General features: G+C 52.3%; 1 protein-coding gene across 2 annotated transcripts; it reads right to left on the bottom strand.

The window, feature by feature from the left end:
• Positions 1 to 6348: 6348 nt before the first annotated feature.
• Prdm12 (PR/SET domain 12) lies at positions 6349 to 25251 on the bottom strand. Of its 2 annotated transcripts, NM_001427361.2 has the most exon segments (6): positions 6349 to 8012; positions 10366 to 10477; positions 18092 to 18247; positions 19603 to 19793; positions 21607 to 22141; positions 23333 to 25251. In NM_001427361.2, coding segments are annotated over 5 exon segments (1098 nt in total). In that variant the 5' UTR covers positions 21830 to 22141; positions 23333 to 25251; the 3' UTR covers positions 6349 to 7596.
• Positions 25252 to 27021: the final 1770 nt, after the last annotated feature.

Below are 27021 nucleotides of genomic sequence, written 5' to 3'. Positions count from 1 at the left end.
AAGATCTGATGCCCTCTTCTGGTGTGTCGGAGACAGCTACAGTGTACTTATATATAATAAATAAATCTTTTTTTAAAAAAAGTCTGAGTGTTATTTCTAGCATCATGGGGCTGGGAGGATGAACTGGACTTAACTTCTACACAGATGGACTTGACACTTGTCTAAGGCTTTGCCAACTTGATGTGTTCCACATGCCTGACGTGTTGTAGACGAGGCCGGTCTTTAGCATGTCATGTACAACAGTATTGACTTCCATCATAACAGTGATTTCCTCAGACAGACAGACAGACATACACACACACACACGTTCACACACATGCACACACACATGTATATACACAACATTTGAGACAACATTCCTTTATATATAGCTGACTGTCCTGACTCACTCTGTAGACCAGGCAGGCCTCGAACTCAGAGACCTGTCAGCCTCTGCCTCCTGAGTGCTGGGATTCGAAGTGTGCCGAATCTTGAGTGCACCAGAGCCTCCACTTGGGCACAAATCTGGTGGCGGCAGGGGAAAGCAATATTTGCTGAATGAATAAATAAACATTCATTAGGCAGTTATCATGTGCTCTGGGGACCACAAAACTGGGTCCCTTGCTACCCCAGCCATCAGGGTGCTGAGATGTTTATAGATAATAGGGGGAGCGGAGAGGGAGGCCCAGAGAAGCCTCACTGGATAAAGATGGCGTCTGAGTGAGCTTTGAAGGAAGGGAGCCTTGCCGTGGGGTGTTGGGATGAGTGGACAGGTGGGTTCCGTGTGATGATGGCCAAGAAGAACATCTAAAGAAGTGTGAAAAGAGAGGCTGTAGGGGCTGGAGCCTGGGACTCTGTGAGCGAATTCTCATCCATACTCTGGCTTCACTTCGTGGTCCAATGAAATCACAGAAGAGAATGGCTTCACTTTCCAAGCAGAGATGTACAGAGATTTCTACCTAAGGACATACACTGAAGTACTATTTCTTTACAAACATTGAAACAGCCCCTATGTGTGTGCGGGTTTGTATGTACTGTGGCACATGTATGTAGAGGTCAGAGGATGACACCAGGGTGTAGGCAAACCATATTTGCAACCTGTTTTTAATAAGGGTTCAATTTCTCCTCTAGCCCACCACCCAGCAGGGTAGTTAGAAAAAGTTGTTAGGGTATGGAGTAAGTAGACCTGCTCAGCAGTAGTTCTTTGGGGGCGAACTCGATCTCCTTGGGCAGCAGTTCAGTCCTGTGGCATACACCAAACACAACTCAGTGGCTGCAGACCAGTCCTCTAGGCAGGCAGACACCAGGCACAAACCAGCAGCTACAGCCCAGTCCTTTCAGCAAGCAGACACCAGGCAGCTGTAGTTCAATCCTGAAGAGATGGCCAGGCTTGCCAGCCAACCTGAGGCAAGGCCACAAAATTGGCAAGATGTCACAGGAACCTTATGAGCAGTTCTTGGGCTAGGTTCTCTCAATGGTGGCGTTATCACAAATTGAGCTCAACAATGCACGGGGAACCAATGCACGCATGTCTTTAGCGAAGAATAGCGAGGCAGAGCAAACCAAACCAAAGCCCAGTGCTTGTCTCCCACTGTCTGTGGGATCATATTCACACTCCTTCATGGTTCGGCTGGATCCAAACATCCTTTCACCACAACTACTTCAGAAAAATAGTCTTCCTTGTGTTTGCTTTAGCAAGACATCGTTTCGCCTGTGTGCCCCAGCAAAACATCATTCGCCATAGCTAACTTTCCTAAGAACTGGAAGTTCCCACTTCACCTCATAGCCTCCCCTCTTTGGTTTACTGAGTGTTATTTAAGCAGGATCAAGAACACCTCACAGGGCTGAGAGATGGCTCAGGGGTTAAGAGCACTAACTGCTCTTCCCGAAGTCCTGAGTTCAAATCCCAGCAACCGCATGGTGGCTCACAACCATCTGTAATGGGATCTGATGCCCTCTTCTGGTATGTGTGAAGACAGCGACAGTGTACTCACGTATATAAAATAAATAAATCCTTAAAAAAAAAAAAAAAAAAAAAGCACCTCACAGTTCTAGAGTTCTTCGATCCCTTCCCTTGTATGTGCTGGACCTGCACACGCCTCTCCCTAGAGGCATATGTCAGAAGGGCCTGTGTGCAACCAAAGCCCAGTCAAACAGCCCATGTAGCTTCCCCTGCCCTCCTGGAATACTCGCTTCTGAAGCTCTGAACAAACATGGAAGAAGCCAGACTCCCCTGAGGTGGCCATGATGTAAGGAAGCAGTCAGGCATGGCAACTTGCCAGCGATTGTCGGGAACTTTCTCCACCCATGCACAGACTCATGTCCCAGCAGGCCAGCTCCAAGACATACTCAGGGTATCGCTTCTCCTAGTTCAGAAGATCTTTGGGTAGAATACAGGAATGGTCTGAAGAAGAGAGGAATTAACACTTTCTGAGGAATGCACTGGGCTGGTGCTGCTGGTGGCAAAAGCTACAACCATACTTACCTACCAAGACATCCTTGTGTTTACTGAGCACCTATTATGTGCCAGGCACCTACTTATGTACTGTATTTGTTTACACCTGTTACCCTATGACATCCTTAGAGCTAAGTGTTATCCCAAATTCCATGTGAGAAGTCTGAGGCACAGAGATGTTAGTTCATTGCCCAAGACCACACAGTAAATGGCTGAGGAGGGTTTCAAACTCAGACCATTGCCCTGTGTCTAGAATCCTCTGTTACTGTGGTTCCCAAGAAGAAATAGAATACGGGTCAGCCTTGGAGCGGTTAAAACTATTCCTACTGCTTGTGATGCCTGAGGCTTGGTCCCTATTGCTATGAAAATGAGAAGAGGAAGAGGAAGAGGAGGAAGAAGGAGAAGATTTACCTGACTTCAAAGCTTGAGAGAACTTGCTGTGAATGATGACACGTGACAGTCATCTCAATATTCAAGGAAGTTGAGGCAGGAGGATTGCTTTGTGTTCAAAGCCAGTCTGGTCTACCTAATGAGTTCAAGGCCAGCATAGGATATATAGAAGAGTTTGGCTGAAAACCAGAAAAGAAATAAAGTAACATAAAAAACATAAAAGCATTCTGGCGTCAGGATGTGGTTGTTTTAACGAGAATCTCCCCTGCCATACACACACACACACACACACACACACACACACACACACACACACACACACACACACAGGTTCATATACTTGACCACTTAGTCCTTGGATGACGAACTGTTTGGGAAGGATTAGGAAGCGTGGTCTTGTTAGAGGAGGAGGTGTGTCACTGGGAGTGAGCTTTGAGGCTTTTTTTTTTCTTTTTTCTTTTTCCTTTTTCTTTTTTTCGGAGCTGGGGACCGAACCCAGGGCCTTGCGTTTGCTAGGCAAGCGCTCTACCACTGAGCTAAATCCCCAACCCCGGCTTTTTTTTTCTTAACATTTATTTATTATGTATACATCATACAGCTTTCTGCCTGCATGTATTCTTGCAGGCCAGAAGAGGGCACCAGATATGGTTGTGAGCCACCATGTGGTTGCTGGGAATTGAACTCAGGACCTCTGGAAGAGCAGACAGTGCTCTTAACCTCTGAGTCATCTCTCCAGCCCCTGCTTTGAGGCTTTCAAAGTGCGCACCAGGCCCAGTGTCCCTCTTGCTGCCTGTGGATCAGGTTATAAAGCTCTCAGCTGCTGCTACAGCACCACACCTCTCTGCCTCCCATTCCGATGATCACGAGCTAACCCTCGCCACTGTCAGTAAGCCCCCAGTGAAATGCCTTCATTGATAGTCAGGGACTGGGACACCCATCTTTAATCCCAGCACTCTGGCAGACAGACAGTGCTCTGGGATCTACATCGTGGGTGGGTTCCAGGACACCCAGAGCTACTCAGGGAGACTGTCCGAAAACAACAACAACTGACAAAGAAACTTCCTTCTAGAAAGCATTTGCTTTCTGCCGAGTGGTCATCGTGTCTCTTCACAGCAACAGGACAGTGAGTAACCAAGACATTGGAGGCCAATTTGGTATGGATCGTGAGGCCCAGGCCAGTCAGAGCTGTGCAGTGAAACTCCGTCTCAAAAGTAAACAAAACCAACTCTAAAGGAAGAAAAGGAAAATGTTTTCCTTCACAGACAACATGGTCACACGCAGAAATTATCCTAAGGACTACACAAAGCACTAGAAAGATTATGTGAGTTTTGCTAGGCTGAAAGGTGCATGGGAGGGTTGGGTGTGGCTTAGTGACTGAGTGCTTGGTCTATCTTATGCAGGCCCTGGGTTCTAGTGATGCCAGCCAATGTCTGCAACCTTCTCAACCCTCCAATGGACAAACCAGCAGGCCAGTTGCAAGGCACACCCCAGGCTTTCTGTTCCCATAGTTCAATAGATTTGAAGTTAGAGAGTACGGGAAGGAGAAGGGGGACATGGAGGTATGGAGGGGGGAATGGGAGGGACAAGACTACACCACAAAACCCAGAAGTCAACATTCAATACAAGGTCAAAGTGCATTGTGTCCTTGTGGAATGAGGATAAAGCCCTTTGAACTGATTGACCCTCGTTGGCCAGGATTTTGTGGCCTGACTGCCAAGACCACAACCTTTGGGGTCAGATACCTGAGCTGAAACCCTGCTTTGCTGCTGAAGGACCGGATGGCACATGCCCGTGATTCCCTATGTCCATACTTCTCTGGGACATCAAACAAAAGGACACTGGGAAAGTGGAGGGGGAACTCGGCTCAGCAGTGTGTGGAGACACTCGGAATGCACACGTTCAAGTGCCTAGGCATGTGGCTAGTTCTCAGAAACGGCCTCAAAATATGTGTGCCTTTGTGTGTGTGTGTTGGGGTGGGAGGCGCTGTGCTCTTGGGGGAAAGGGCTAGAAGTTTCTGCTGAGGCTGCAAGTGTAAGGGGTAGAACGTCTCAGTGAGGGCCTCCACCTGGTGTGCAAACTTTCCAGGACCACACACCACATCTGCTTCTTCTCTTGGCATTCTAGTGACGAAGACAGTTTTCCCACCTCCGCAGAAGCAGATAAGCCTGTGCACAAGCCAGAGACAGCTGGGGCTGCAATTGCAGAATATTGCCACCAGGTGGGGTCTGCAGCCCAACAGAGTTACCCAGAGAGAACAAATTAGCTTTTTGTTGAAAGACTCTACTGGTTTCTTGGAAGTTTGGTTCCAGTAAGAATGTCTTCGGAAAATGAACGTTCCTTATGAGAGACTGTCAACGCTGCACCCATGGCCGTCTGGGGGAAATGGGACTCAGCACGGATAAGCTTAGGTCAAGAGAAAAAAAGGGGAGTGGGTTAGGGGGAGGGAGGGTGGGAAGAGGTGAGGCAGGGACTACCCAAGGTCTTGAGAGTCTAATATCTGTGCATGGAAGGGGAGGGGAAGGCTTAGAAGGGAGGAGACTGGGAGAAAAGTCATGGGACCTGTAAGCCAACTTGCCAGCTGCCCCTCTGTGCCATGACCCCCAAAGTGTAAGGGTCTTTCTTTGGCCATGCATGCCACACTGGGAACTTCCAAAGAGGGGTGGCTTCTATGACGAGTGTGAATCCCCAGGTGCACAAGCGTGAAGCTGGTGAGGACACATGGGGAAATGTGCCTGGAGGACCAATGTATAAGAAGGATGATTCTGTAATAGCTGACAAAGGCCGGAGACCTTCCTGCTCCTTGGTCTTGACTGAGGTAAGGTAGTGTTGTCAACTCACAGGATCTAGAATCACCTGGGAGACGGGCATCTGAGAATGCCTATGGTGGTTACCATGGTTACATTAATGGAGGTAGAGGGACTAGCCCACCGTGGGCTACTCTGTTCCCTGACCCGGATCCTGGATGGAGAAAAAGGAGTGAGCAACGTGCCTTCATTCATTACTCTTCTCACTGTGGCTGGGGCCGCTGCTGTTTTAATTCCCCATTCATATATACTATACCTTAGACCCTGAGCCAAAATAAACCTTTTCTCCCTTAAGTTGCTTTTGCCAAAGTGTCACAGTACAGGAAAAGAAACTAAGACACCGAGCCTAAAAATGGATGTATCAGATTACTAGCGAGGTCTAGGACTCCTGGGATCCTTATGGCCCACCGCGGCTTCCTTAAAACCTCTTCAAGTCGGTCACCAAAACAAACAAAAAAACAAACTCATCAAAGTGTAGGTGGAGAAATTGTACAGGAAGGAACTGCGGCCAGCTAAGCTACAAGAATTCTGCCCTGCTCCTTCAGGATTCCTCCTGGCTCTACACTGTGGCTTTTCTCGGGGACAGCATCTTTTCTTACAGAAGGTACAGCAGTGAATTTTAGCTACAGTCAGCGGAACAACCCCTCCAGCCATTTCCGTTCTTCCCACTGTTTCCAAACATCTCCAGCAAAGGCGTGGGCCTGGGCAGGGGCCAAGTGATACAGGTTCCAAGTAATTTTTATTTTAGAATACAAGAGAAGTACAAATGTATTTACAGTTGTACATATACAATCAAATAATATATATCACAGTTTTCGTAAATATCATCTTAGATAAACATTTACAAAGTTAAAGTGACCGTTTTTCTGGGAGTAGAACACACTTTCTTGAAAACTCCATACATGTTATACTTTTCGTTATAGTTTTGTGGCTTTTTTTTTTATTACAAACACCATGGTGTGTGGACGGAATGTGTATGTGGTGTGTGTGTTGGGGGGTGGGGGTGGGGGTGGGGAGAAGGGATTCTGGTAAATGACAACAAGGTTTGAGATGACACCAGAGGGCGCCCACGGACAGAGCAGGGAACGGCGTCGACAGGGGCGCGTGGGAGTGTGGGCTCGCTGGAAAGAACCCCCGAGTCTGCGCACTTCAAACAAACTTTCTGGACGAAGAGGAGACGTCTCTGTGTGGTCACTCATCCTCTTGTTTGGGGACTTAGTAGGGTGGAGGTGAGGGTGCTTCTCCATTTCTAAGCTCAGAAAGACAGGAGAAGGGGGCACTGGCCTAATTCCTGCGTTCTACAGATGGGGAAACTGAGGCTCCAAAAGGGTCAGGGTCTTGCCCAGGGGCTATGGTGAATGTCCCTTGTGACTCCACTTTCAACCTTTCCAGCACACTTCAGAATGTATCAGGGTCTCATCCTTCACTGGGAACCGGGTGCTGGGGAAAGTAGCCTGAAGGAAGGCAGGGCCCAGGTCTCTCCCTGTCTGTGCTAATCACCTTGGGGCTCCAATCGCAGCCAAGGGTTAGCGTCGTTCCCACACTCGCAACACATCAAGACACCATTCCCTTGAATGATGCAGAGATGAGCACAGCCTGCCCCAGGTCCACCCTGGGCCAAGGAGGTAGCTCTCTCTTCCACTCCCAACTATTCAGCTCTCTTTGGAGGTCCTCTGTCCCCCATCTCCTGTCATCCAGGAGAGAGATGTCCGCGTGGGGACGCAGCCCTGCAGGAGGGACACTCCGAGATGGGGCCGGGCGTGAGGACCGGCTCCCAAGAAGAGAGGACAGGGCAGCAGCCACACCAGCCGGGTGGCCTAGGCAAAGAGGACGTCGCCCTTCGGCGTCCTCCTCTGTGAGATGGATCAGGAGTGGGTTCCGGGTTGCGGGCGCCTCGGTGGCGCGGGGGGTCGGGTCCGTCGCACGGGCGGCGGGGGTGCGCGTGCGCGTGGGACGCGTACGCGGCGCTCACAGCACCATGGCTGGCAGGTGATGCGCCGCGGCGGCAGCGGCGGCCGCGGCGGCGAGCGCAGGCGCGTGAGCGTGAGGCGCGGGTAGCGCGGGCGAGTGCGCCTGCAGCGCGGTGCTGGGTGGCCGGTGGCGCGCGCTCTTCTGGTGCGCGCGCAGGCCGGCCAGCTGCGAATAAGCGCTCTGGCACACCTGGCACTTGTAGGGACGCTCGCCCGTGTGCAGGCGCACGTGGTTGCGCAGCGTGGACGACTGGCTGAAGCGGCGGTTGCAGAAGCGGCACACGAAGGGCTTGTCCAGCGTGTGGATACGCATGTGCGAGCGCAGGTTGCTGCGCGAGTTGAAGCCGCGGTGGCAGATGACGCAGCGCATGCGGCCCGCGGTACCGGTCGCGGAGTCGGCCGGGTGGAAGTCCTCTGGTGGCGCGGGCGGAACGTGGGACCCACGGAGCGTGCGGGAGGGAAAGAAAGCAGCCTGGTTAGCACCCACGCCTACTGCGCCCAGTTCCCCCCGGTACTCCCCTGCAGATCGTAAGACACACAGCTCCGAGGGCGCAGCGGGTCATGGCTGTGATTTAGCAGCAGCTAGATTGCACCAGGTCCCCAACTTGAAAGCATTTGGTGATGTGGTCCCAGAAAACCATAGGTTTCCCATCTGAAAGTTGGGAGGTGGACCAGGCGTGGTCCCAGCACTTGGGGAAAAGGGGGTTGGGAGTGGCTGGGCTAAAGGCATTCATTTGCCACCAAGCCTGATGACCTGACTTGGATTCCCTGGACCAGCATGGTTAAAGAGAGAACTGGCTCCCACTAGTGACCTCTGACCTACACATGTGCACCTTGGCATGCATACCTACCTAAATGCACACAAAAATAAGTAAAATGCACGAAGAAAATAAAGTTTAAAAAAAAACAAGGTCTTGTAGAACCACTAGGGGCTAGCGGGATTTCGTGCAAGTTCATCCTAAAATTGAAGTCACTAGAAGAGTTTTCCTGTGCTGGTGGCTTTGCCTTAATGTGAGAAATGATTGTGTCCTAATAGGCCATCCACAAAGGACAACTATGACACCCCTAAAAAGTCCTCTCATCTCTCACCTCACAAATATTCGCCAAGAACTCAGTGTACATGTAAGCTATGGTTTGTCTGTTTTCCCATTCCAAATGGAGACAGCAGGAGCATTCAGAGAAGGAGTGGCAGTGGAGGCAAACACTAGCAGCCCCAGGCTGCTACCTTTCCTTTTCTTTTCCTTTCTTTTTTCTTTTCTTTTCTTTCCCCCTCTTTTTATTTTGGGACCAGGTTTCACTGTATAGTCCCAGCTCCTGAAACTACCTAGCTCTGTAGACCAGGCTGGGCTCAACTCCAGAGAACCACTGGCCTCTGCCTCCAGAGTGCTAAGATTGAAGATGTGACCACCATTGCTTCTCTTAAAAATAAATGGGCCAGAGAGACTGCTGAGCTCTGTGGTTGAGAACACTGCCTGCTCTGACAGAGGAGCCCCAGCTTCAATTCCCAGCACCCACGTGGCAGCTCACCATTGACTGGAAATCCAGTTCCAGGAGCTGACAGCTTCCCACAGGAGTGCATGTATCAGTGCACAAAAACAATAAATAAATAATTTAAAAATGAACGATCACATAATGGCACACTCCTGCAATCCCAACATTGGAGGTGGAGGCGGGAGAATCAGAAGTTCAAGGTCATCTTTAGCTATCTAATGAATTTGGAGGCCAGCCTGAGACCCTGCCTTTAAAAAAAAGTCACAAGGATTTTGTAGGGTCTGGGAGGGTGATCCTCATCAAAGGTTTCATTTCGTTTCAGACTTGGGGGGTTGTGGGGACCAGTTATCTCCAGACTCAATAGGACATAGGTCTTTTTTTTTAATTAATTAATTTATTTTATGTATATGTGTACACTGTCGTTGTCTTCAGACACACCGGAAGAAGGCATCGAATCTCATTACAGATGGTTGTGAGCCACCATGTGGTTGCTGGGAATTGAACTCAGGATCTCTGGAAGAGCAGTCGGTGCTCTTAACCACTGAGCCATCCCTCCAGCCCAGGACATAGGTCTTAAGCCAGTAGTTTCTACATGATAATCCCTGTCTCAAGACACAAGGGCTCGGGGCTGGAGAGATGGCTCAGTGGTTAAGAGCACTGACTGCTTTTCCAGAGGTCCTGAGTTCAATTCCCAGCAACCACATGGTGGCTCGCAACCATCTGTAATGAGATCCAATGCCCTCTTCTGGTGTGTCTGAAGACAGCTACAGTGTACTTGTAGATAATAAATAAATCTTTAAAAAAACAAAAAGACACATAGACTCATTCTACTCTACGTCTGTTGAAAGTACAAACCATGCAGCCAGTTGATGCTAGTCCCTCCTCCATGACCTGGACAGAGCCAGAAAGGGATATAGAGATGCCCTCGTCCCATGCCTTCTTTTTACAGATGAGGCACCAAGCCCATCTCAACATCAGTTGAACTAGATAGAAATCAATGTGTGTTCTTGCTGTCCTGTCCAGCCACACCCCATCACCTCTCTGGGTGCAGACAACCTATCTGATCTGGAAAGCAAGACTGCCTTCCTTTCCCCATGATCAGCCCATGGTGGCTGCTCTGGGGAAAGTGGTCTTATTTTTAACCAGGAACTCCCATATGCACAATGCTACTGGATGTTGAAGTAGGGTCTCCCAGGCCAGGAGGTGTCCTGTCCCCTAGCTTTCCCCTCCTTGGATGGTTGTCACCATGACCTCGTAGCGAATACTGAATACCTACCATGCTTGTTTTTCTTCTGTTCTTCTTCCAGTCCCGGCACACCTGGGATCCCCAGAAAGGTGTTGTGGGAATTCCCATACCACACCAGCAGCTCCTGGTCTGGAGGGATCATCTGCAGGAAGACAGGCAGGAAGAGGTCAGGGAGGTCAGGAGACAAGGGCTTTCTCTGCACATTTCTGTACCACACTCAGGCTTGAGAAAGCCCGAGCTGACAGAATATCCCTGACCCATCCTGGGCAAACTGTAGACACCAAAGGCCCCAGGACAGCATCCCCTCTCTTCTTCTCTCAGAACCCAGGTCATCATATCCAAATGGATGGCCACAAGAAAACAAAAGAAAAAGAAGTCCAGGTGGCCGGAGGGGCGGGGGTGGGGGGTGTCGGGGAAGAGGATAGCTCAGTGTAGAATGCATGCTTAGCATATGCAAAGGCATGGACTAGTCACTGTCATCCCTGCACTCAGAGGTAGAGGCAGAACCATCAGAAGTTCAAGGTCATCCTTGGCTACATAATCAGTTTGAGCCCGACCTGGAATTCCTAAGATCCTATCTCAAAAAAGAAGGAGGATGGGCTGGAGAGCTGGCTCAGTGGTTAAGAACACTGACTGCTCTTCCAGAGGTCCTGAGTTCAATTCCCAGCGACCACATGGTGGCTCACAACCATCTGTAATGGGATCTTGATGCCCTCTTCTGGTGTGTCTGAAGACAGCGACAATGTACTCTCATACATACAATAAATAAATAAATCTTAAGGAGGAGGAAGAGGAGGAAGAAGAGAAGGAGAAGGAGAAGGAGGAGGAGGAGGAGAAGAAGAAGGAGGAGGAAGAAGAGGAGGAGGAGGAGGAGGAGGAAAACCTCACAAACAGAAGTAACAAAAGAAAAACAACTAGATTTTTTTCCCCCAGTTTTTAATCCAGAGGTATTAGAGTCAGTCAGCTATCAGGGATCTAGGGCTGAGCCAGATGTTTCTAAGGATTGTGGGCTGTGGGGTGTCTTATGGTTACACCCTGCCTGACGTTCCGGAAACAGCTCTTATCTCAAGTGGCCACAGGCAGCGTGGAGTCACACAGCACAGGGCTCCCTGCACCACCACCACCGGGCAGGTGCTAAAAAACACGAAACCTTGGGCTTGACAAACACCTCCACCGTTGGAAATACCCAAACAGCATTCAACCGAAAGTTCTACTGTGTCCTAGGTCCAACATCACGAAGCCCAGGCCCTGTGGCTAAGCTCGAGGCTTGGCTGCTCTCAATGGTGATAGCTACTGAACAAGATAGTTTGGTGGTGACAATCGGGATCTGCGTGAGCTGAGAAGCCTGCTCACTGGACCCCAGCCAGGTAGGACAAACAGAAGAGAGCAGTCTGTCTCTCCTGAGGCCACAGCTCCTGGAGGTCCTTGTGTGAGGTGCCCAGCGAAACTCAGATAATGCCTGACAACAGACATCTTGTTTCTCCTAAAGTACAGGAGACTGGGGAGACAGCTCCCTGTGTAAGTATTTGCCTTGGAAGCATAAGGGTACGAGGTTGGGCCCTAGAGCCCACATGAGAAGAGTAGGCTCCATGCACACACTTGTAATCCCAGTGCTGAGGAGGTAGAAACAGATCCCTGGAGTTTGCTGGCCAGTCAGCCCAGACCAATTGCCAAGCCCTAAGCCAGCCAGAGGCAACAGCACCTGAGGTTGATATCTGATCTTCCCTTCCACGTGAGGCTGAGAACCTTGGGTTCACTTCCATGGAGAGAGCCCAGAAGACCTCCCCCCATATCCACCAGGCTCTGAAAGGAGAGTGAGCTGAGGGGTGAGGGTGGGGGAATTGTAGGTATTGAGGGCTGCTGCTCCCCTGTTGAGAGCAACCTAGCCTCATTATGTCTCTTCACACCAACCCTTAGACTTTTGCATCATAGCAGCACAGGAGTGTGTGTGTGTGTGTGTGTGTGTGTGTGTGTGTGTGTGTGTGTGTGTGGTCGGTCCCATGGGGGAGGTTAAATGTGAAACACTGCACAATTCGTAAACAAGCAAAATAAGGCAGCGTCTCTAAGGCAGCAGGCAGCTTAGAACCTGGCACCAAAGCTAGACAGAATCGTCCAGCCTCTCCTTCACGATCATGGTCACCATCCAGGAGACCAGAGGGTCAGAGATGGAGGCCTCTCCTTGAAGAGGAGGAGAGGAGGAAAAGGCCTGTGAAATCCTCAGAGAAGAAGATGATGGAGTCGAAGTATTTAAAATATCGATTGAGGGCTTGTTTGTTCTTACGATATGGATTGGGAAAGAGGCTACTGCACAAGATGGATCTCGTGTCACTGGATCCTTAGGTGTGACCTTAGAAATCTCTAAGCATGTCTCTTGAAGCAGCCCCTAGGCCACGTTCACACACACCTTGTAGGAGATGAGACACACACACACACACACACACACACACACACACACACACTGAGCCCTGGTGTGGGGGATTGGAGGGGACACTCAGGCTCTGTGCCTGCCAAGGAAATAATTGTGTCACTTGTAAAACAGAACAGTGCCTACATTACAGGCCTCCCAGAGAGCTGTTAGGTCACAGGGGCCACAAGCACAGGGCTCTTGGTACTGAAGCTGTGGGATTACGGCTGTTTTCCCAGCTCAGCGATGCTCCAGAGGAACTAGTGGTCATCCAGGCGCACTGAATCAGTAAAGCCCGGGGCTATTGGCAGCATGAAAGTTCCTGGTGACCTAGGCCTTCGCCTTCCGTGCCCACCAAGCATAGGCATGGGGCTGTGGGCATTCCCCTGTGGGCAGAGTGCTCTCATAGACTGTATAAGCTCTGGGTTTGGTCTTCAGTGCAACATCAGCCAGATGTGGGGCCCTGTGCCTGTCATCCCAGCACTGAGGAGTTAGAACCGGGAGGATATAGGAAGTTCAAGGTCTTCTTCACCTAAATATCACATGGCTGGTCTCAAGACCAGCCTGAGCTATTTCAGCTCCTGTGTAGGGCCTGAAACGGTGGCTCAGCGACTAAAAGTACTGCCTGCTCTCCCAGAAGACCCGGGTTCAGACCCCAGCACCTACATAATGGCGGCTCTCAACCATCAGGAACTCTAGTTTCAAGGGATCTGATATCCTCTACTAGACTTGGGGGACTGCAGGCATGTGCGTGGTGCACACGCATAACATGCATGCAGAACAGGCATATGCATCATAGAACAAATATTTTTAAACTGAATAAACAAATACTAAAATTAGTTTTATTCAACTTAAACGTTAAACTTCGTGGGCATAAAGATCTAACCGTGGGGGTTGGGGATTTAGCTCAGTGGTAGAGCGCTTGCCTAGGAAGCGCAAGGCCCTGGGTTCGGTCCCCAGCTCCGGGAAAAAAAAAAAGAACCAAAAAAAAAAAAAAAAAAAAAAAAGATCTAACCGTGGCCTAGAGTAAATCATGAAAAGGTTTTTTTTTCCTCTTCTACCCTGGGTGCCCAGCTGTGGCCTATGCCTCCCTCCGTGTGATACCCCAAGAAAACATGTCATTTTGAGACTTTGAAAAAACAAAAATGCTGATTTAGGCTTTAAAAGATCACTGTGGAGAAACCACGTGCCTTCTATTTAGAAATGAGCACGTATCGCATCTATACAAACGCAAATGCAGGAGTGACAATAAGCAAGACTTTTCAGAAATAGAATGTACTTGACTTGGGAATGAAACAACTCCAGACGGCTAGAGGCTACGTACGAGCAGGGGGAGAGGCCCTCGTCACCTTCACGGAGAAACAGAACAACGAGTTGCTTTGAACTTCAGAGCCTGGAGGCGCCCCCCACCACCACCTCTGGTCTGCACTTAATAAATACTAAAATTAATTTTATTCAACTTAAAAAGGAAAGCCCATGGGCATAAGGTATAATTGTGCAGCACGGTAGAGAGAGGGGAGCTGCTCTTTCTCCTGTTCTGGGTGCCTGGCTGTTACTGATGCTCTCTGGACCTGTCCAGCATCCACCAAAAGCCTGCGTTGGAGCCCAGAAGACCCCAGAACCTGCACCCTCTTCTCTGAGATCCGGAAAGTCCTGTCCAGAGACCACTTCAGTGCATTGAACAGCCACAGTCCCCTGAAAACTCCTCCTAGGCTCTGTCCCTACTGAGTTGATCGATGGTCCAGGCTAGGCTCTGCACTAGAGCGAGGAGCCTGAATCAGCCGGTCATTCATGTTTCCGGGGACAGAAGATTGGTTTGGAACATACTGCGAACCGAGCGATCCCCAAAGGAACTGATTCCCATTTTGTAAAATCCACTCTGTCAAACCTAGGGAAACAGCATTGCCCGACTCCTGCTGCCAAGTCTCAGGACCTCTGGCTAATTCTTAACGTTCTGATCAGCCTTAACCTGAATCCTGCCCCATTTCAATGACAGAAGGGCAGTGACAGACTTTCAGGTTTGCTTTCCTAATACAAATTCATGACACCCCATTGAACAGGCTCCCGAGGGGCTCTGACACCTGCCCCTTGCCGGGTGACACAGAAGCATCTCTGTGTCATCTGGATGATCACCAGTTTCCATTGTGCACAGATGTCCTGACACACCAATTAATAGAGCTCCAACAAGGAGATGTTGGCCAGGGAGGCCACACAGCATGGCCATCCAGCTCTGTAGCAGACTGGCTGGGATTCAAGTCACAGCTCCGGACTTTCTCTCTGGACTTTGAACCTTCATTTCTTCACCATTAAAATGGGGACAGAGAGGCGGCGAAGCTCAGTAATACAGGGCCTATTCGGTATGTATAAGGCCCAAAGGTTCGATTAACAGTACTATTTTAAAAAAATAAAAATAAGCCTTGGACTCAGTCCCCACTACGAAACCAGAGTTGCTTAGACCTTTGAAAATGTCGCCAGTGCAGTGTCGGCACATGAGAGATGTCTGATGTCACAATGATGTCTGCGTACACCGTTAATGGGGCTGACCATCAATGGTGGTACTCAACAGAGTCACGACTTAGCAAGGTCAAAAGGAAAAGGGTGCTTATCCTCAGAGCTGAGAAAAGAGGTGAGGCTCTAGGAAAAATGAAGGGCTCAGCTGCCCTGAAACAAGAGAAAATGGGAAAGCCTACATTTCTAGGCAACCATTTGCTAATCTGATACAATAAAACAGAAATGGAACAGACTGGGAACTTTCTTCCCCCATATAGTGAAAACAGATTCCTCTAGCTTCCCCTTGTGCCGGTTTCTTGACCAAACCATTTGCTTCCTGACAACCGCTTTTGTTTTCCTGGAAGAGGTGGGTCCAGTGGACAGGACACCCTATCGCCCAGATTTATTCACTCAATATTGCAGAAGCAAAGCCGGAAGGTTTCACCCTCCTCACCTCCACCCAGGATGCAGAGTTCAGAGCAGTATTGGTCTGAGTTCCCCATCCTGGCCACTCGTGTCTCCGTTTAGAGTTCATGATTTTGTATTTGTATAATATCCTAGTGTATTCTTCCTACTGAAGAGAGATATTCCCCCCCATGACTCAGCAAGTAACAGACTACTGTTACGAAATATAAATTGTGCTTGTGAGTAGGAAGACCAAGTAAACAGATCGGAACAAAAGTCCCTCTCCTTGGCTAACAATCCCCCAGCACACACACAGAACAAACAGCAGATTATACAAGACTTCCCAGGAGCCGGCTAGGTAAGCAGAAATATGTGTGGCCATAGCCAGACGTAGAAATGGAATTCTGACATTTGTTATAACACAGTTTGAGAGAATTGCTGGTATGAAAAAAAATGTCATCTATGAAAAGTCATTTGGGGCTGAACCAGGCAGATGACCATGAGTTCGAGGCCAGCCGGGTCTATATGAGTTTCAGGCCAGCCAGGGCTACACAGTGAACCTGGCTGGTCCTGGTGTGGACCTCACTATGTAGACCTTTACTAGGACCTGAGACTTGGTCTTCCTGCCACTCACAGGCACTATTTATAGCTCATATACGGCTGCTGTAGGACATTCCACAAGAACAAAATCACGGAACTCTGTGGGGAGACAGAGGTGAGACTGTCTCGAATTTAAAAAGAAAAAGATTTAAAACAAAAGAAGGAAAAGTAATTTGCAAATGTTTTGGGCTCCCTTGTCCCTCACTTAAACAGCCCCCCTTTAGCAGCAGTGTTCACTGTAAGCAGTACAACATCATGTGAGAGGCTTGCATATGATACAGCACATGCGTGATAACATGCGGGCTATGTAGATGAATGCATGTGACCCGTTCTTTTATAAACTTAAATTTCTGATAAGCATAAACTTTCCCCCTATTCATACAAATTCCAATCCCTGCCTGGAAATATTCTTGCCCCCTGAATTCATACTTCTAGATAAATGTTGTTCACGCGTCCTGATTTGTCTTTGACTCCCACCTGCCAGATGTGTAGTATGATGGGGCTTAAGTCACCTGTCTGCCTCAGCCTGAGTGCTAACATGACATAGGTATTCTTGGCCGGTCTCCTGTGTGTGTGTGTGTGTGTGTGTGTGTGTGTGTGTGTTTGATGTGTAAGGGAGCCAGAGAGGGGTTAGAACTCATACTTTGCTATGGGTGAATTCAACTGCACCAAAAGCCAATTCTGGGAGGTGGCGGTACAGCTGGACAGTCTCGGGATTCATGCTGTTCCAGCCTGAGCTACTTCTGGTACTGCACCGACACGCCTCGGTCCTGCTAGAATTTCTGAACTCTAGAGGCCTGCCTTTCTTTACTCTTTGCTCTTTAGTTTTCTTGATGCTGACCCAGGTCCTGGCCACACAACGCGGAGGCAAAGGTTATTCTGCTCTCAGTCCTGTCCACGTCTAAGGGTCTGGTCATTCTGGAACGATAGACTCCAGTCCCAGAAGTTAGCAGCCATAGACACCCGGAAGGGTCTAGACTTCAGGCTCAGAGTCATCTCCAGTAAATGGAGTCTGACTCCAAAGAGCAGCCAAACCCCTGGCCATCCCACAACCAAGGGACTTCCAAGCCAACAAAAGTACAAGATCTGGAAAAAGTGGAGGGACAACCCTGCTACCTCTCACAGCATTTAGAGGAATTCCCACATCTGGGGCAAGACACAGCCAAGCCGCATGCCAGGGGTCACTGCTGTGCCCTCTGATGACGTGCTCCTTGGCTATCACTGCTCATCAGCCCCACCCCCAGGCCTTTATTTTTCTTCCTCTGCCAGGCAGGTGTCCTGCCTCCTTTCCCAGCCTCTGGCCCTGGTTACACTTAGAAGAGCCCCATCCATCCTGCCCTGACTCTCCTCAGCTCACATTCTCCTATAGAGGTGATTCGGAGTTCTTGGCCTTCATAAAAATGACAGGTTTTCGTATCTATGAATTGTGGATAAACTCAAGATCCTCCTCGTGAAGTTGTGTGAGAGGCCTAAACCCGGTGAGACGGTATTGCTGAGATGGGGTACTGAGCCACACACTATTGGTCCCCGAATGAGGCACGGCACGCAGTTAAACCTTAAGAACAGATGGCCATTATGATAGTCAAGTTCGAGCCTCAGCCGGCTTCCACTTGGTGTCCCGTTCTCTAGATTCTTCTGCCCTCGGAACCTCTGCACATGATCCTCTACGTCTGAGATACCCACCCTCTCCCAGCTGTCCCAGCAAGTCTCCCATACAGAGCAGTCATGGCCTGAGCCTCAAGCCTACATCCAGACAGAGCCAGCGGGGCCAGCACTGACATCCTTCTGTCGTCTTTGGTCACATTCCTCACCATGCCATGTCCCCACCTGTCCCTCCACCACACTATATCGCATTACCTCTATGGCCTTGTAGAAGATGCTAGTGCCTATCTGCACCACCTCCAGGTTCTGCTCCTGCTCGTTCCGGGCACACTTGATGTAGGTCATCCAGCTTCGGTGGTCTTCCTGGCTGGCATCGATAAAGTAGCGGACTGTCCCATCCTCGTTGAATACCTAGGCACAGGGTGGAACAGTGATGGGGTGATGCGGGGCCAGGACACACATGTGACCCAGACCCATCCTCCTTTCTCCCAACGGCTCTGGGAAGTGGATAAAGTCTTTGTCTATGCCTTCCCGTCCAGGAAAGGGAGGTTAGAGGTGGGGGCGTGGTAATTTGTCCGAGGCTAAAGGGAATCAATCCTCAGGGACCCATGGGCTCATGATGACCAGGCCTTCCCACCCCCAGAAGAAAAAGGTCTCCAAGAGATCCCTAAACAGGCAACATGTTCTTCTCTTCTGCTACCTGTCCTTAAGGGGTACAGATGTTTGGAACAGAGCAGTAGACGCATTCAGCACAGGGCCTCAGAGAGGGACACAAGGGCTTGAGAGGCAAATCTAGTTCACCGGGGTCTCTTGGCCTGGCCTAAACTGCTCTGTGAGGCTGCTAAGGGTCAAACCACACCCTAGCTTTCTGACTGGGCAACAGCTGGAAGACACCCACTAGGCCTAGGTGTCCAGGAGAGAGAGAAGGCAATGGCTGGGGTCATCTCTCTGCTCTGCTCATCCAGGTCTTGTGAACAGCTGTACTGTGTCTCGCTGGGCTCCAGCCAGGTGGGTCTGCTAGGGTGGCATCAAGAGATGCATAAGACGGAGAAGTAGGTGTACCATCTGGCTGCTGTGGGTCTGTACGGGAAGAACGATGTAGGAGAACCACCACTGGGCTGACTTTGTCTTAAGGGGGGGGCCATCCCTGTTTCTGACACTGTTGGAGATGGGCTAGAGTCAAAAGGCCAGGGATAGAAGCCTTTCAGATACCCATTTCCTTCTGCAAAATGAGAATAAAACTGAGAGGGGCTGACCTCACCGATTGCAGGCTAGGGAACCAGACTGCTGACTCAACACCCAGTCGGCCCTGGTTAGTTTGGATGTCCTCCGGCAGGCCTGGGATTGGGAAACCTATTCTTAAGGAACACCCAGCTTCCACTCTCCTCCATTCCAGCCACACTTCACCAAAGGTCAGCCTCAGAGACTGACTCTGGTTGCCTTCTAAAGCCAGGGAAGATGTGAGCAGTGATGGCCTCTTCCCAGCCTGCGCATCAGGACCCCGCTGGATCTCAGCGCTGTGGTAGGCTGTAAAGTATGACTAACAGCTCTGCTTGGGAGACTTGGAAACAAGAGGACTCAGATAGTGCCCAAAGCAGGTAAAAGCGAAAGCTCCAGGCCTTGAGAGTCTCACCCTCAGGGTGTTCAAACTCCAGCATCCACCCCTGAGGCTCTGGCAGGGGCCAGACCGGTCTCCTTTCGGACACAACCCCGGAGAGAGCCAGCCCACCTGCCTACAGCAATCCCTTTCCAAAACTCCCACCTACCTCCCACATCAGGTTGTTGTTTTTGCAGATATCCACATGCTCTGGGGCGATGACTCGGCCAGTGAAGGGGCCCATCTCCGTGCCTGCCTTGATCCACGTCTTGGAGAAGATGCCAAGGCCCTCGCCAGGGATGGAACTCTGGGCGATGATCACTTCCACCGGCAGCACCAGGCTAGATAGCTTCTGCACCTCTGCGGGGATTAGAGAAAGCCTGTCATATTTTCTGCGCAAAGACGACCCTGCCCTTCCCATCCCGGTTGCGGTCTCGCCCTGCTGCGCGCCTGCCAGCACAAGCAGCCTCAACTCAGGCAAATCTCTCCAGTGGTATGCTGTAGGCCTACTACGGGCAGAGGTTCAGCCTCATTTTACAATCCAGGACTCTCGGTGCCCTCTAAAAGCAAGCGGTGCCTGGTAGTTCTTTCATTTTTCTTGTGGGTGGAGAGTTAATTACTGGAGATCAAACCCAAACTCTTGCGCATGAAACGCTACGCCGCCGCCGAGCTCTTCAAACACCTACAACCTTCACCGTCTTCCGTCGCGGAACAACTTAGGAACCACTGAAACCACTTCGTGTTTACAGACAGGGAAACTGAGGCCGGGTCTGGCGAAGAGGTATCGCCCAACCCGTGACTCTCAGTCTTGTTCTTGGCTCCTCAGCCGGTGACTCTGGGTTCACTGCGTGTCTCTCAGACGCGGTCAGCACTGGGGACAGATCCCTAGTTTGGAAGGTGGCACCCGCACAGAAGAAACACTTGCTTCTACAAACTGAACTCTGAGCCTTCCCCCAAACCTTCCCCCACAACACACTCACACACACACACCGTGATCTTCCCTGGCACGCCAGTATTCCTCTCTACTCCCAAGTTCTAGAGTGCCAGAGAGGGCGGCACCCGGATCAGGCGAGCTCTGAAGTTGCTTTAATGGGCGAGGAAGAACCAGCAGTCCCTAACCCCCATAGGATCCCCGGTGGGGCCTCTGCGGCAGGGGTGGGAGCGTTGAGGCGCACAGGGGCGGCCTCCATGTCTTACAAGGTTCCCCTCTAAGCTACCTGGGAAAATACCCGGCGAGCCGGCCGGCTGAAAGGGGGGGTTAAACGGTGTCCATTGCGGAGCGGCCGGCAATTTGTCACGCTGTTAAAGTGATCGCATTCATTCGGCTCCATTCGAAAGAAATTGCTAATTCTAAATTCATTAGCCCTGGAAGAAAGCTGTAGCAGTAAATTGTATCTCAATGCGGAGGGGACTTGTTTAAAAGGGGCCGAGGAATTCCCCTTACAAAAAGGCAGGATTAGATGGTTGACATAGCGTGAATGGAAGTGGAATTAGTCTTCACGGTAAATTAAGAGAGGAACAGCGATCTTAAAGGGGAAGAGAGGGCGTCGCTCAGAGACGCCAGCGCTGGGGAAAGATATTGTTTGCGGGGTGACGAATGAGGAATAAGAACTTGAGACATCTTAAAGAAAAGAAACTTTCCTCGCTCTCTTTCTCTCCCTCCGCTCTCTGCGGCTTTTTCTCTCCCGCCTGCCCGCCCTCCGCCCCTTCCCTGGCCCCGGCTGTCTTTTAAAGTTTTTGGTTTAAGTGGGAACTTTCGCGGGTCAAGCCCAAGTTAACCAAATGAATTTTAAACCCCTTCTTTTTGAGTCAACTGCTATTACACGCCCAGTAAGGCTTTTAATGCCAGGAAACCGCCAGCTCCAGGCTGGAGGGTGGGGTGGGGAGAGAAGACACTGGAGAGCCTGGGCTGACCGAGTAGGTCGCCCGAGTCGTTGGGATTTGGTCCTAGAGTTTCTATCATTCCTAGATGCCTTTTCTCTGCTCCGTGAGGCTGTTGCAACCCAGGTTTGACCCACAGGGGGGGGGAAAAGAGGTGCGCTGATCAGGAAGAGCATCCTGGCTGGGAGCAGCAGCCCCAGACCCAGTGTTCCCCATCTGGCACCCCCGCACCGCTAGTCTGAGAATTGGGGGTAGCCAGGAAGAGCAAAGAAGCCCCGACGGCACAACTCACCTCCCGAGAAGGACTGTGCCAAGACCTCGGCGGTGAAGGCAGTCTTTGGGCTGGCATGGTGGCTCTTGTCCTCGAGCAGCTGTTCGCCTAGCACGTTGCGCCATCGGCCATATAAGAAACTGTGCAGGATGTCGGAGGTGATGACCTCTGCCAACGCTAGCCCCGGAGCCTTCAGCCCTGTTTTGAGCACCAGGGCCTCAGCTGGGAGCACAGAGCCCATCATGGGCGGCCAAGGGCTCGCCGCCGGGCGCCGCGGAAGGACGGCTGGGTGGACTACGGAGAGGTGGGCAACGAAGAGGGATCAAAGGAGTGAAAGGAGAGGAGGGTGACAAAACAGGAGGGAGGAGGAGGAAGAGAAGGAGGAGGAGGTTGCACTGGGGAGTGCGTGGCAAGGGATGGCTGGGAGGACAGTGAACCAAACCCGAGATTCACAAAGTCTGCAGAGAAGGCAGAGGCGGCATGGAGGGCTGGAAGTCCGCGGGCGTAGACAGGGGTGGATACCAGGAGGGGTGCGGGAAAGGTGGGCGGCGGGTGGCTGCGGAGAAACAACGACCAAGGACTCTGGGTTCCCCACTCGCCTTCTGTACACCCAGCCAGGACAGTCCTCCCCTTGGCAAAATCTCGGCTCTTTTATAGGAGCCGCAGTGACCCTCTTAATTGGTTATTAATGACCCCCTGACGTCGAAGGACAGATTTGTACCCGGCCAGGCTCGAAGGAGCCTTCACCCACAGCGCGAGGGGCGGGGGCATCGTGCGGACCGCTCAGAATAGTCCCCCTCTGCTCCTCCCTCCCCTCCGATCCTTCCTCCTCCCCCTCCTCCTCCTCTCCCCGTGGGAAGCTCCAGGCAGGGAGGGAAGCTCTGCCCGCGGCCCGGTGTGGGGCGGGGGTGGGGTGGGGTGTTGAAGTAGGGATGCTGCGTAGCGAGGCTTGTCTTTACTCCCGGGACTAAACTGAATAAGAGGGGGCTTATGGTTGCTAACCCCGCAGGTCCCCATGCCCAAGCAAGATCCACGGCCACTATGGGTCCCAGGCCAGGCCTTCACCTTCCTAGCTCTGCGGGCCACTCCCAGAGCTGCCGGCGGTTTGCCGTTTTTTTTTCCCCCTGACCAAGCCCTGTATTCTGTCCGATCCCCACCTATCTTTCGTCCCAAACCCTCTCCTGCACTCTTCAGAGGCTTCACTCCCTAAGCTGAGGTAGCAACCCAGACAGCTTGGGTGACGCAGATTTCTTGCGCTGGCTACGCCACCCAAGCGGGCACTTCGCCCTAAACGGGGCTCCCCAATGGCTCTGCTCGCTGCGCACAACCAGTGTAAAACTTTCGCCAGCACAGAGGCTGCTGAGGAAGAACCACCCGCGTCGCCGTCGGGGCTGGATCTCACCTACGATAGAAGGCTCCCAGCCCTAGGAGTTCTAAGTTGAGTGTTGAAAGACTATCAAATTCTCGCATCTGTGAGATTCCCTAGAGCGATGTAGGATGGGAATTGCAGAGACCCAAAATGCCTCTGAAATTGCGGACAGCCTAGGGCAAACCCATCTGCTGGACTCTGCTTTGGAATCAGGCTGCTGGGATCTTCGACCTAGGAAGCCCTCAAACAAACGGTTCTCTTTCTTTTTCTCTCTTAATGATCACTCTTTTTTCCCTGGCTCTCTTCTCTTCCTTCCTCCCCCTTCCCGCTATCCCACCGCGCTTCTCCAGTGGATTCTGTATAGTCTTTCCAAGGTACCTGGGAGCCAGCTTCACAACTCTTCAGAATCAGTTGCTAAGTCGGGGAGATCACGGTTTCCTGCGTGCACTGAAGCCTCCTGGACAGACTTAAGACCTCCCCCACACCTTCAGCTCCAGAAACAACCACGTTAGAGGGGCTTTGGGCACACCTCACTCAACAGCATAAGTCCTCAGAGCCCATTTCCCCCCCCCACCCCTTCCGCTGCAATTTCACATGGAGCAATGGAAAGTTCCCGCAGCCCTGAAGGCTGGTTTGTCTGAGTCCTCTCGGGTTAGATCTCCACCTTATAGTGAAGACTTTTCAGGCCTTCGAAGCCTTGTGATTTGGACGTGAGTAGCGCTGGCAGCTCAGGACCGAGCTGTGACCCACGAGCCAGATTCTAATGCCTCTAGGAAAAGAACCCTTTGCACCACCAGCTCCCCAGAGCTAAGCTTGCCTCGCCCTTGGCAAGCATGGGGGTCGCAGGTCTCTATAACCCCTAGTTGGAGCCAGTGGTCTCTGGCATCCTCAGCCCGGCAGGCAGGCGGGAGACTAAAGCGCCAAGCCGGCGATTGGAAATCTTCAGATGCAGAACCTCTGGAGCCCAGTGGAGGGTGGGTGTACCGGGCAGGGAGAGGGACCAACGGGCAGGGCGCCAGCAGAGGGCAGCGCTGCAGAGGAGCAAGTGCCGCCGGTGGGTAGGGGTTCCTTGCAGATGCCGCCGGTGATTTAAATCCTTTCGCGGAGGGTTCCAGTCTAGTGGGGAGTATGGAAACCAATGGCTCGGTGGCAAGGGAACCTGACCGGCGCCTGGATCTTGACTTCTGTGAAGCCTGAGTGGAGAGGAGACTGAGCTGGGCAGAAGAATTGCCAGGACTGGGGGCTCAGCCTCCAATCCCGAAACCTTCCTCAGCGCTTGCAGCAGACTAAAGGGAACGGAAGACAGCAGGGCATCCTAGGGGACAGCCCTTCTCTTCTCTGTGCCTCTGGATTCCTGCCGACAGTGGTTTGTGTTGGACTATGTGCTTTGCTTCTTCCCAGCCTGTCACCCCTCGGATCAGATCGTGTGGCTTTCCCCGGAGCTAAGCAGGATTTTTTTTTTTTTAAACAAATCCCTCGGTACACTCTACTGTGAAATTTTCCCAAGTCCCAGAGTCCTTCATGCCTGGGGCGAATTTTCGTTCCAGTCCCAAGATCGAAGTCAAAAGACAGAAGGACCGAAGTCTCTGGCTGAGACTAGGATGCTTCATTACTTTCCTCAGGACTCTCCCCCGTCCCCCCCAAAACCTGGGGGGCGTGTGCTGGAGAAGAGACAGGAACTTAAACAACCTCCTAGCTGGAGTGCCCACGGAGCTGGGATGCAGTTGGCTGCGCTCACCCACTTTGAGCTTCTGGCCTAGTGATAGTCCCACCTGGCCTTCTGCACCCTCAAAATCAAACCCTGTAGGGAGGACAGCCCACCGGGATCGAGCAGTAAGGCCCTTGAGAGCGCATCTGCCTGCGTGGAGACTTCGAGAGGAAACGCTGAGGGTTCACAGTGGATGAACCACGTCTCTGGGATCCGGGCGCCGAGTGTGCCTGCGCGAAGACCCCTCCCATGGACCGGGCCGGGTCGGAGCTCCAAGGCACCGCCCCCGCCCCCTTGATCGCGCCCGCGGGCTGTCGCTCGGCGATCTCTTTAATATTCATGGGCGTTAATAGAGAGGCCCCCAGTATATCGGCCCATTGTGGGCGGCTCGTAGGACTTGAATAGACCCCGGCCCTCTTTCTTCGCAGAGGCTTCCCGAGGGGCCGGGCCAGGAGTGAATGGCCCCTCTTCCCGCTCCTCACCCACCCCCACCCCCTTTCAGGGACAACATCTTTATCCCCGCTGCTGCTGCCGCCGCCGCCGCCGCCTGAGCCCCATTCACTCGGCCCGGACTCTGGGCGGAACGAATCAATCGGCCGCGGCTCTTCGGAGGTCATCTCCGCCGCCCGTGCCCCATCCCCCAGCCCACGGGAGTGGGGACAAGGGAGGCAGCGGCCGGCCAACAGACCCACCAGCGAAGGGACCCCGAGTGGGATGTAGAAAGGACAGGGCAGGACAGGGTGTTGATCGGATGGGAAGGATCCGGAAGGGTGGCTGGACCAAGGTACACCAAGAGGGTCTCAAGACCCCGCCTCGACCAGGCCGGGCTAATTCCAACTTGTTGCCTCTGGCAGAGAGCCCAGGGGACCAGGGCGGCAATGCGAGCCCGGAGCTGAGTCCCGCGTCCCCTCCAGTCGCCAGCGCGCATCCCTTCGGGTCCGCGTCCATGACCGCGTGACCCGAAGCACGGGGAGCAGCCCGAGGCTCAGTTCCAGTCCCCAGAGCACGTCGGTTCCTTTCAGTGCGACTGGGCTTTGCTCCTCGATGCCAGGTTAGGTCATTGGGACCACAGCAGCGCAGACCGAATTCCAATCCTTAATGCCAGCGCTGGTCGTCCCAGGCCTCAGTGCCCCGGGCGCAGTCGGTCAGGCAGGGCCAACTCGATCGGTTCCCGCCCCTCCCGTCCCAGAGGCGCTAGGAAAAAAGAAGCCCATTGTTCGCAAAGAAATACATTTTGCCACCCCCCCCCCCCGAGAAAGCTCCTGTTTTGAACTTTAGAAGAAAGTCTCCTGCCCTTGCCCCTCACAGGGAGAGATTTGTCGTCCCAACCATCTCTAGGGCCTCAGAGCACCGCCTCCTCCCGAAACATCTGCCGGGGGAAAATCCACCCTGGAGGGCAGATCTTGCTGGCTTTAAGCCCCGAGAACTCATTAAAAAGATATTAGCGGCGGGGGCAGGTCCCGCGCAGGTATCGATCGACCGGAATGAGACCGAGCGGGGCTGGGGGCTGGGGTGCGGGGACAAGAAAGCGAAGAATGCGGCGGATCTGTGTCCGGAACCCCCACCTGGACACAGTTTTGTACACCCCGGCTCCGCGCTGCGGAGCCTCCTGCGGCTCCCTTGACGCCCCCAGCCGTCCTGGCCTCGCCGGCTCCTTCCAGCTCCTTGCCAGTGCCTGAGGCTACAGGCACTCCCCCACTCCGCCGGCTTTCAGGCTTCGCCCCAGCTTCCTCTGGCTCGCTCTGAGCTCCCGCCTTTCTGAAACCCTCTAGGCTTTGGCCACCCCCAAACCCGGTTTCTCTCTCCATCCCAAATGTGGCCCAGGAAATGCTCTCTTTATAGGGGCCCAGGTGTACTCCCTCCCGCTGGTTCCGGTAGCTCCAGGGCGCCCCCGCGGGCGCGGACAAAGGAGCGACGGACTGCCCAAACTGAATAGGAACTCTTGTCCGCAGGGCCGTCTTCAACCGATGTGAGTCGAGCAAGCCGCTGAGAGTTGGCTGTGGCCAGGAGAACAGAGATGGTAGTCTCCCTGTTAACCCCAAATTCACCCTAATTAGCCTCTGAGAACAGTGGGAGACAAAGGCGCGCCCACGTCGAGCCCGGAGCTGGCGCCTGGGCAGACAGGTGACTGGGTCTAGAGTTTCCTGGTGCACCCAGAGTTAGATGGGCTTCCTAGGGCTTTCCTACCCCCATACCCGTACCCCAATATCCTCTTCGGCCATCATCCTGGCTGTCCACTGGAAGGACCCTGGAGGAGGCTGGGAAACCAGGTGAAGCAATGATAGACTGACCCAGGCTTCTTTCTGGAGGCAGAGGGCGCAGAGGTGGGGAGAGAGACTGAGGCAGAGACAGACAAAGT

The sequence above is a fragment of the Rattus norvegicus genome, chromosome 3 (assembly GCF_021556685.1).
Source record: "Rattus norvegicus strain SHRSP/BbbUtx chromosome 3, alternate assembly SHRSP_T2T, whole genome shotgun sequence".
In the NCBI taxonomy this organism is placed as follows: domain Eukaryota; kingdom Metazoa; phylum Chordata; class Mammalia; order Rodentia; family Muridae; genus Rattus; species Rattus norvegicus.
Note: the sequence above shows the minus strand (reverse complement) of the source record. Positions and strands in the feature narration are given on the sequence as shown.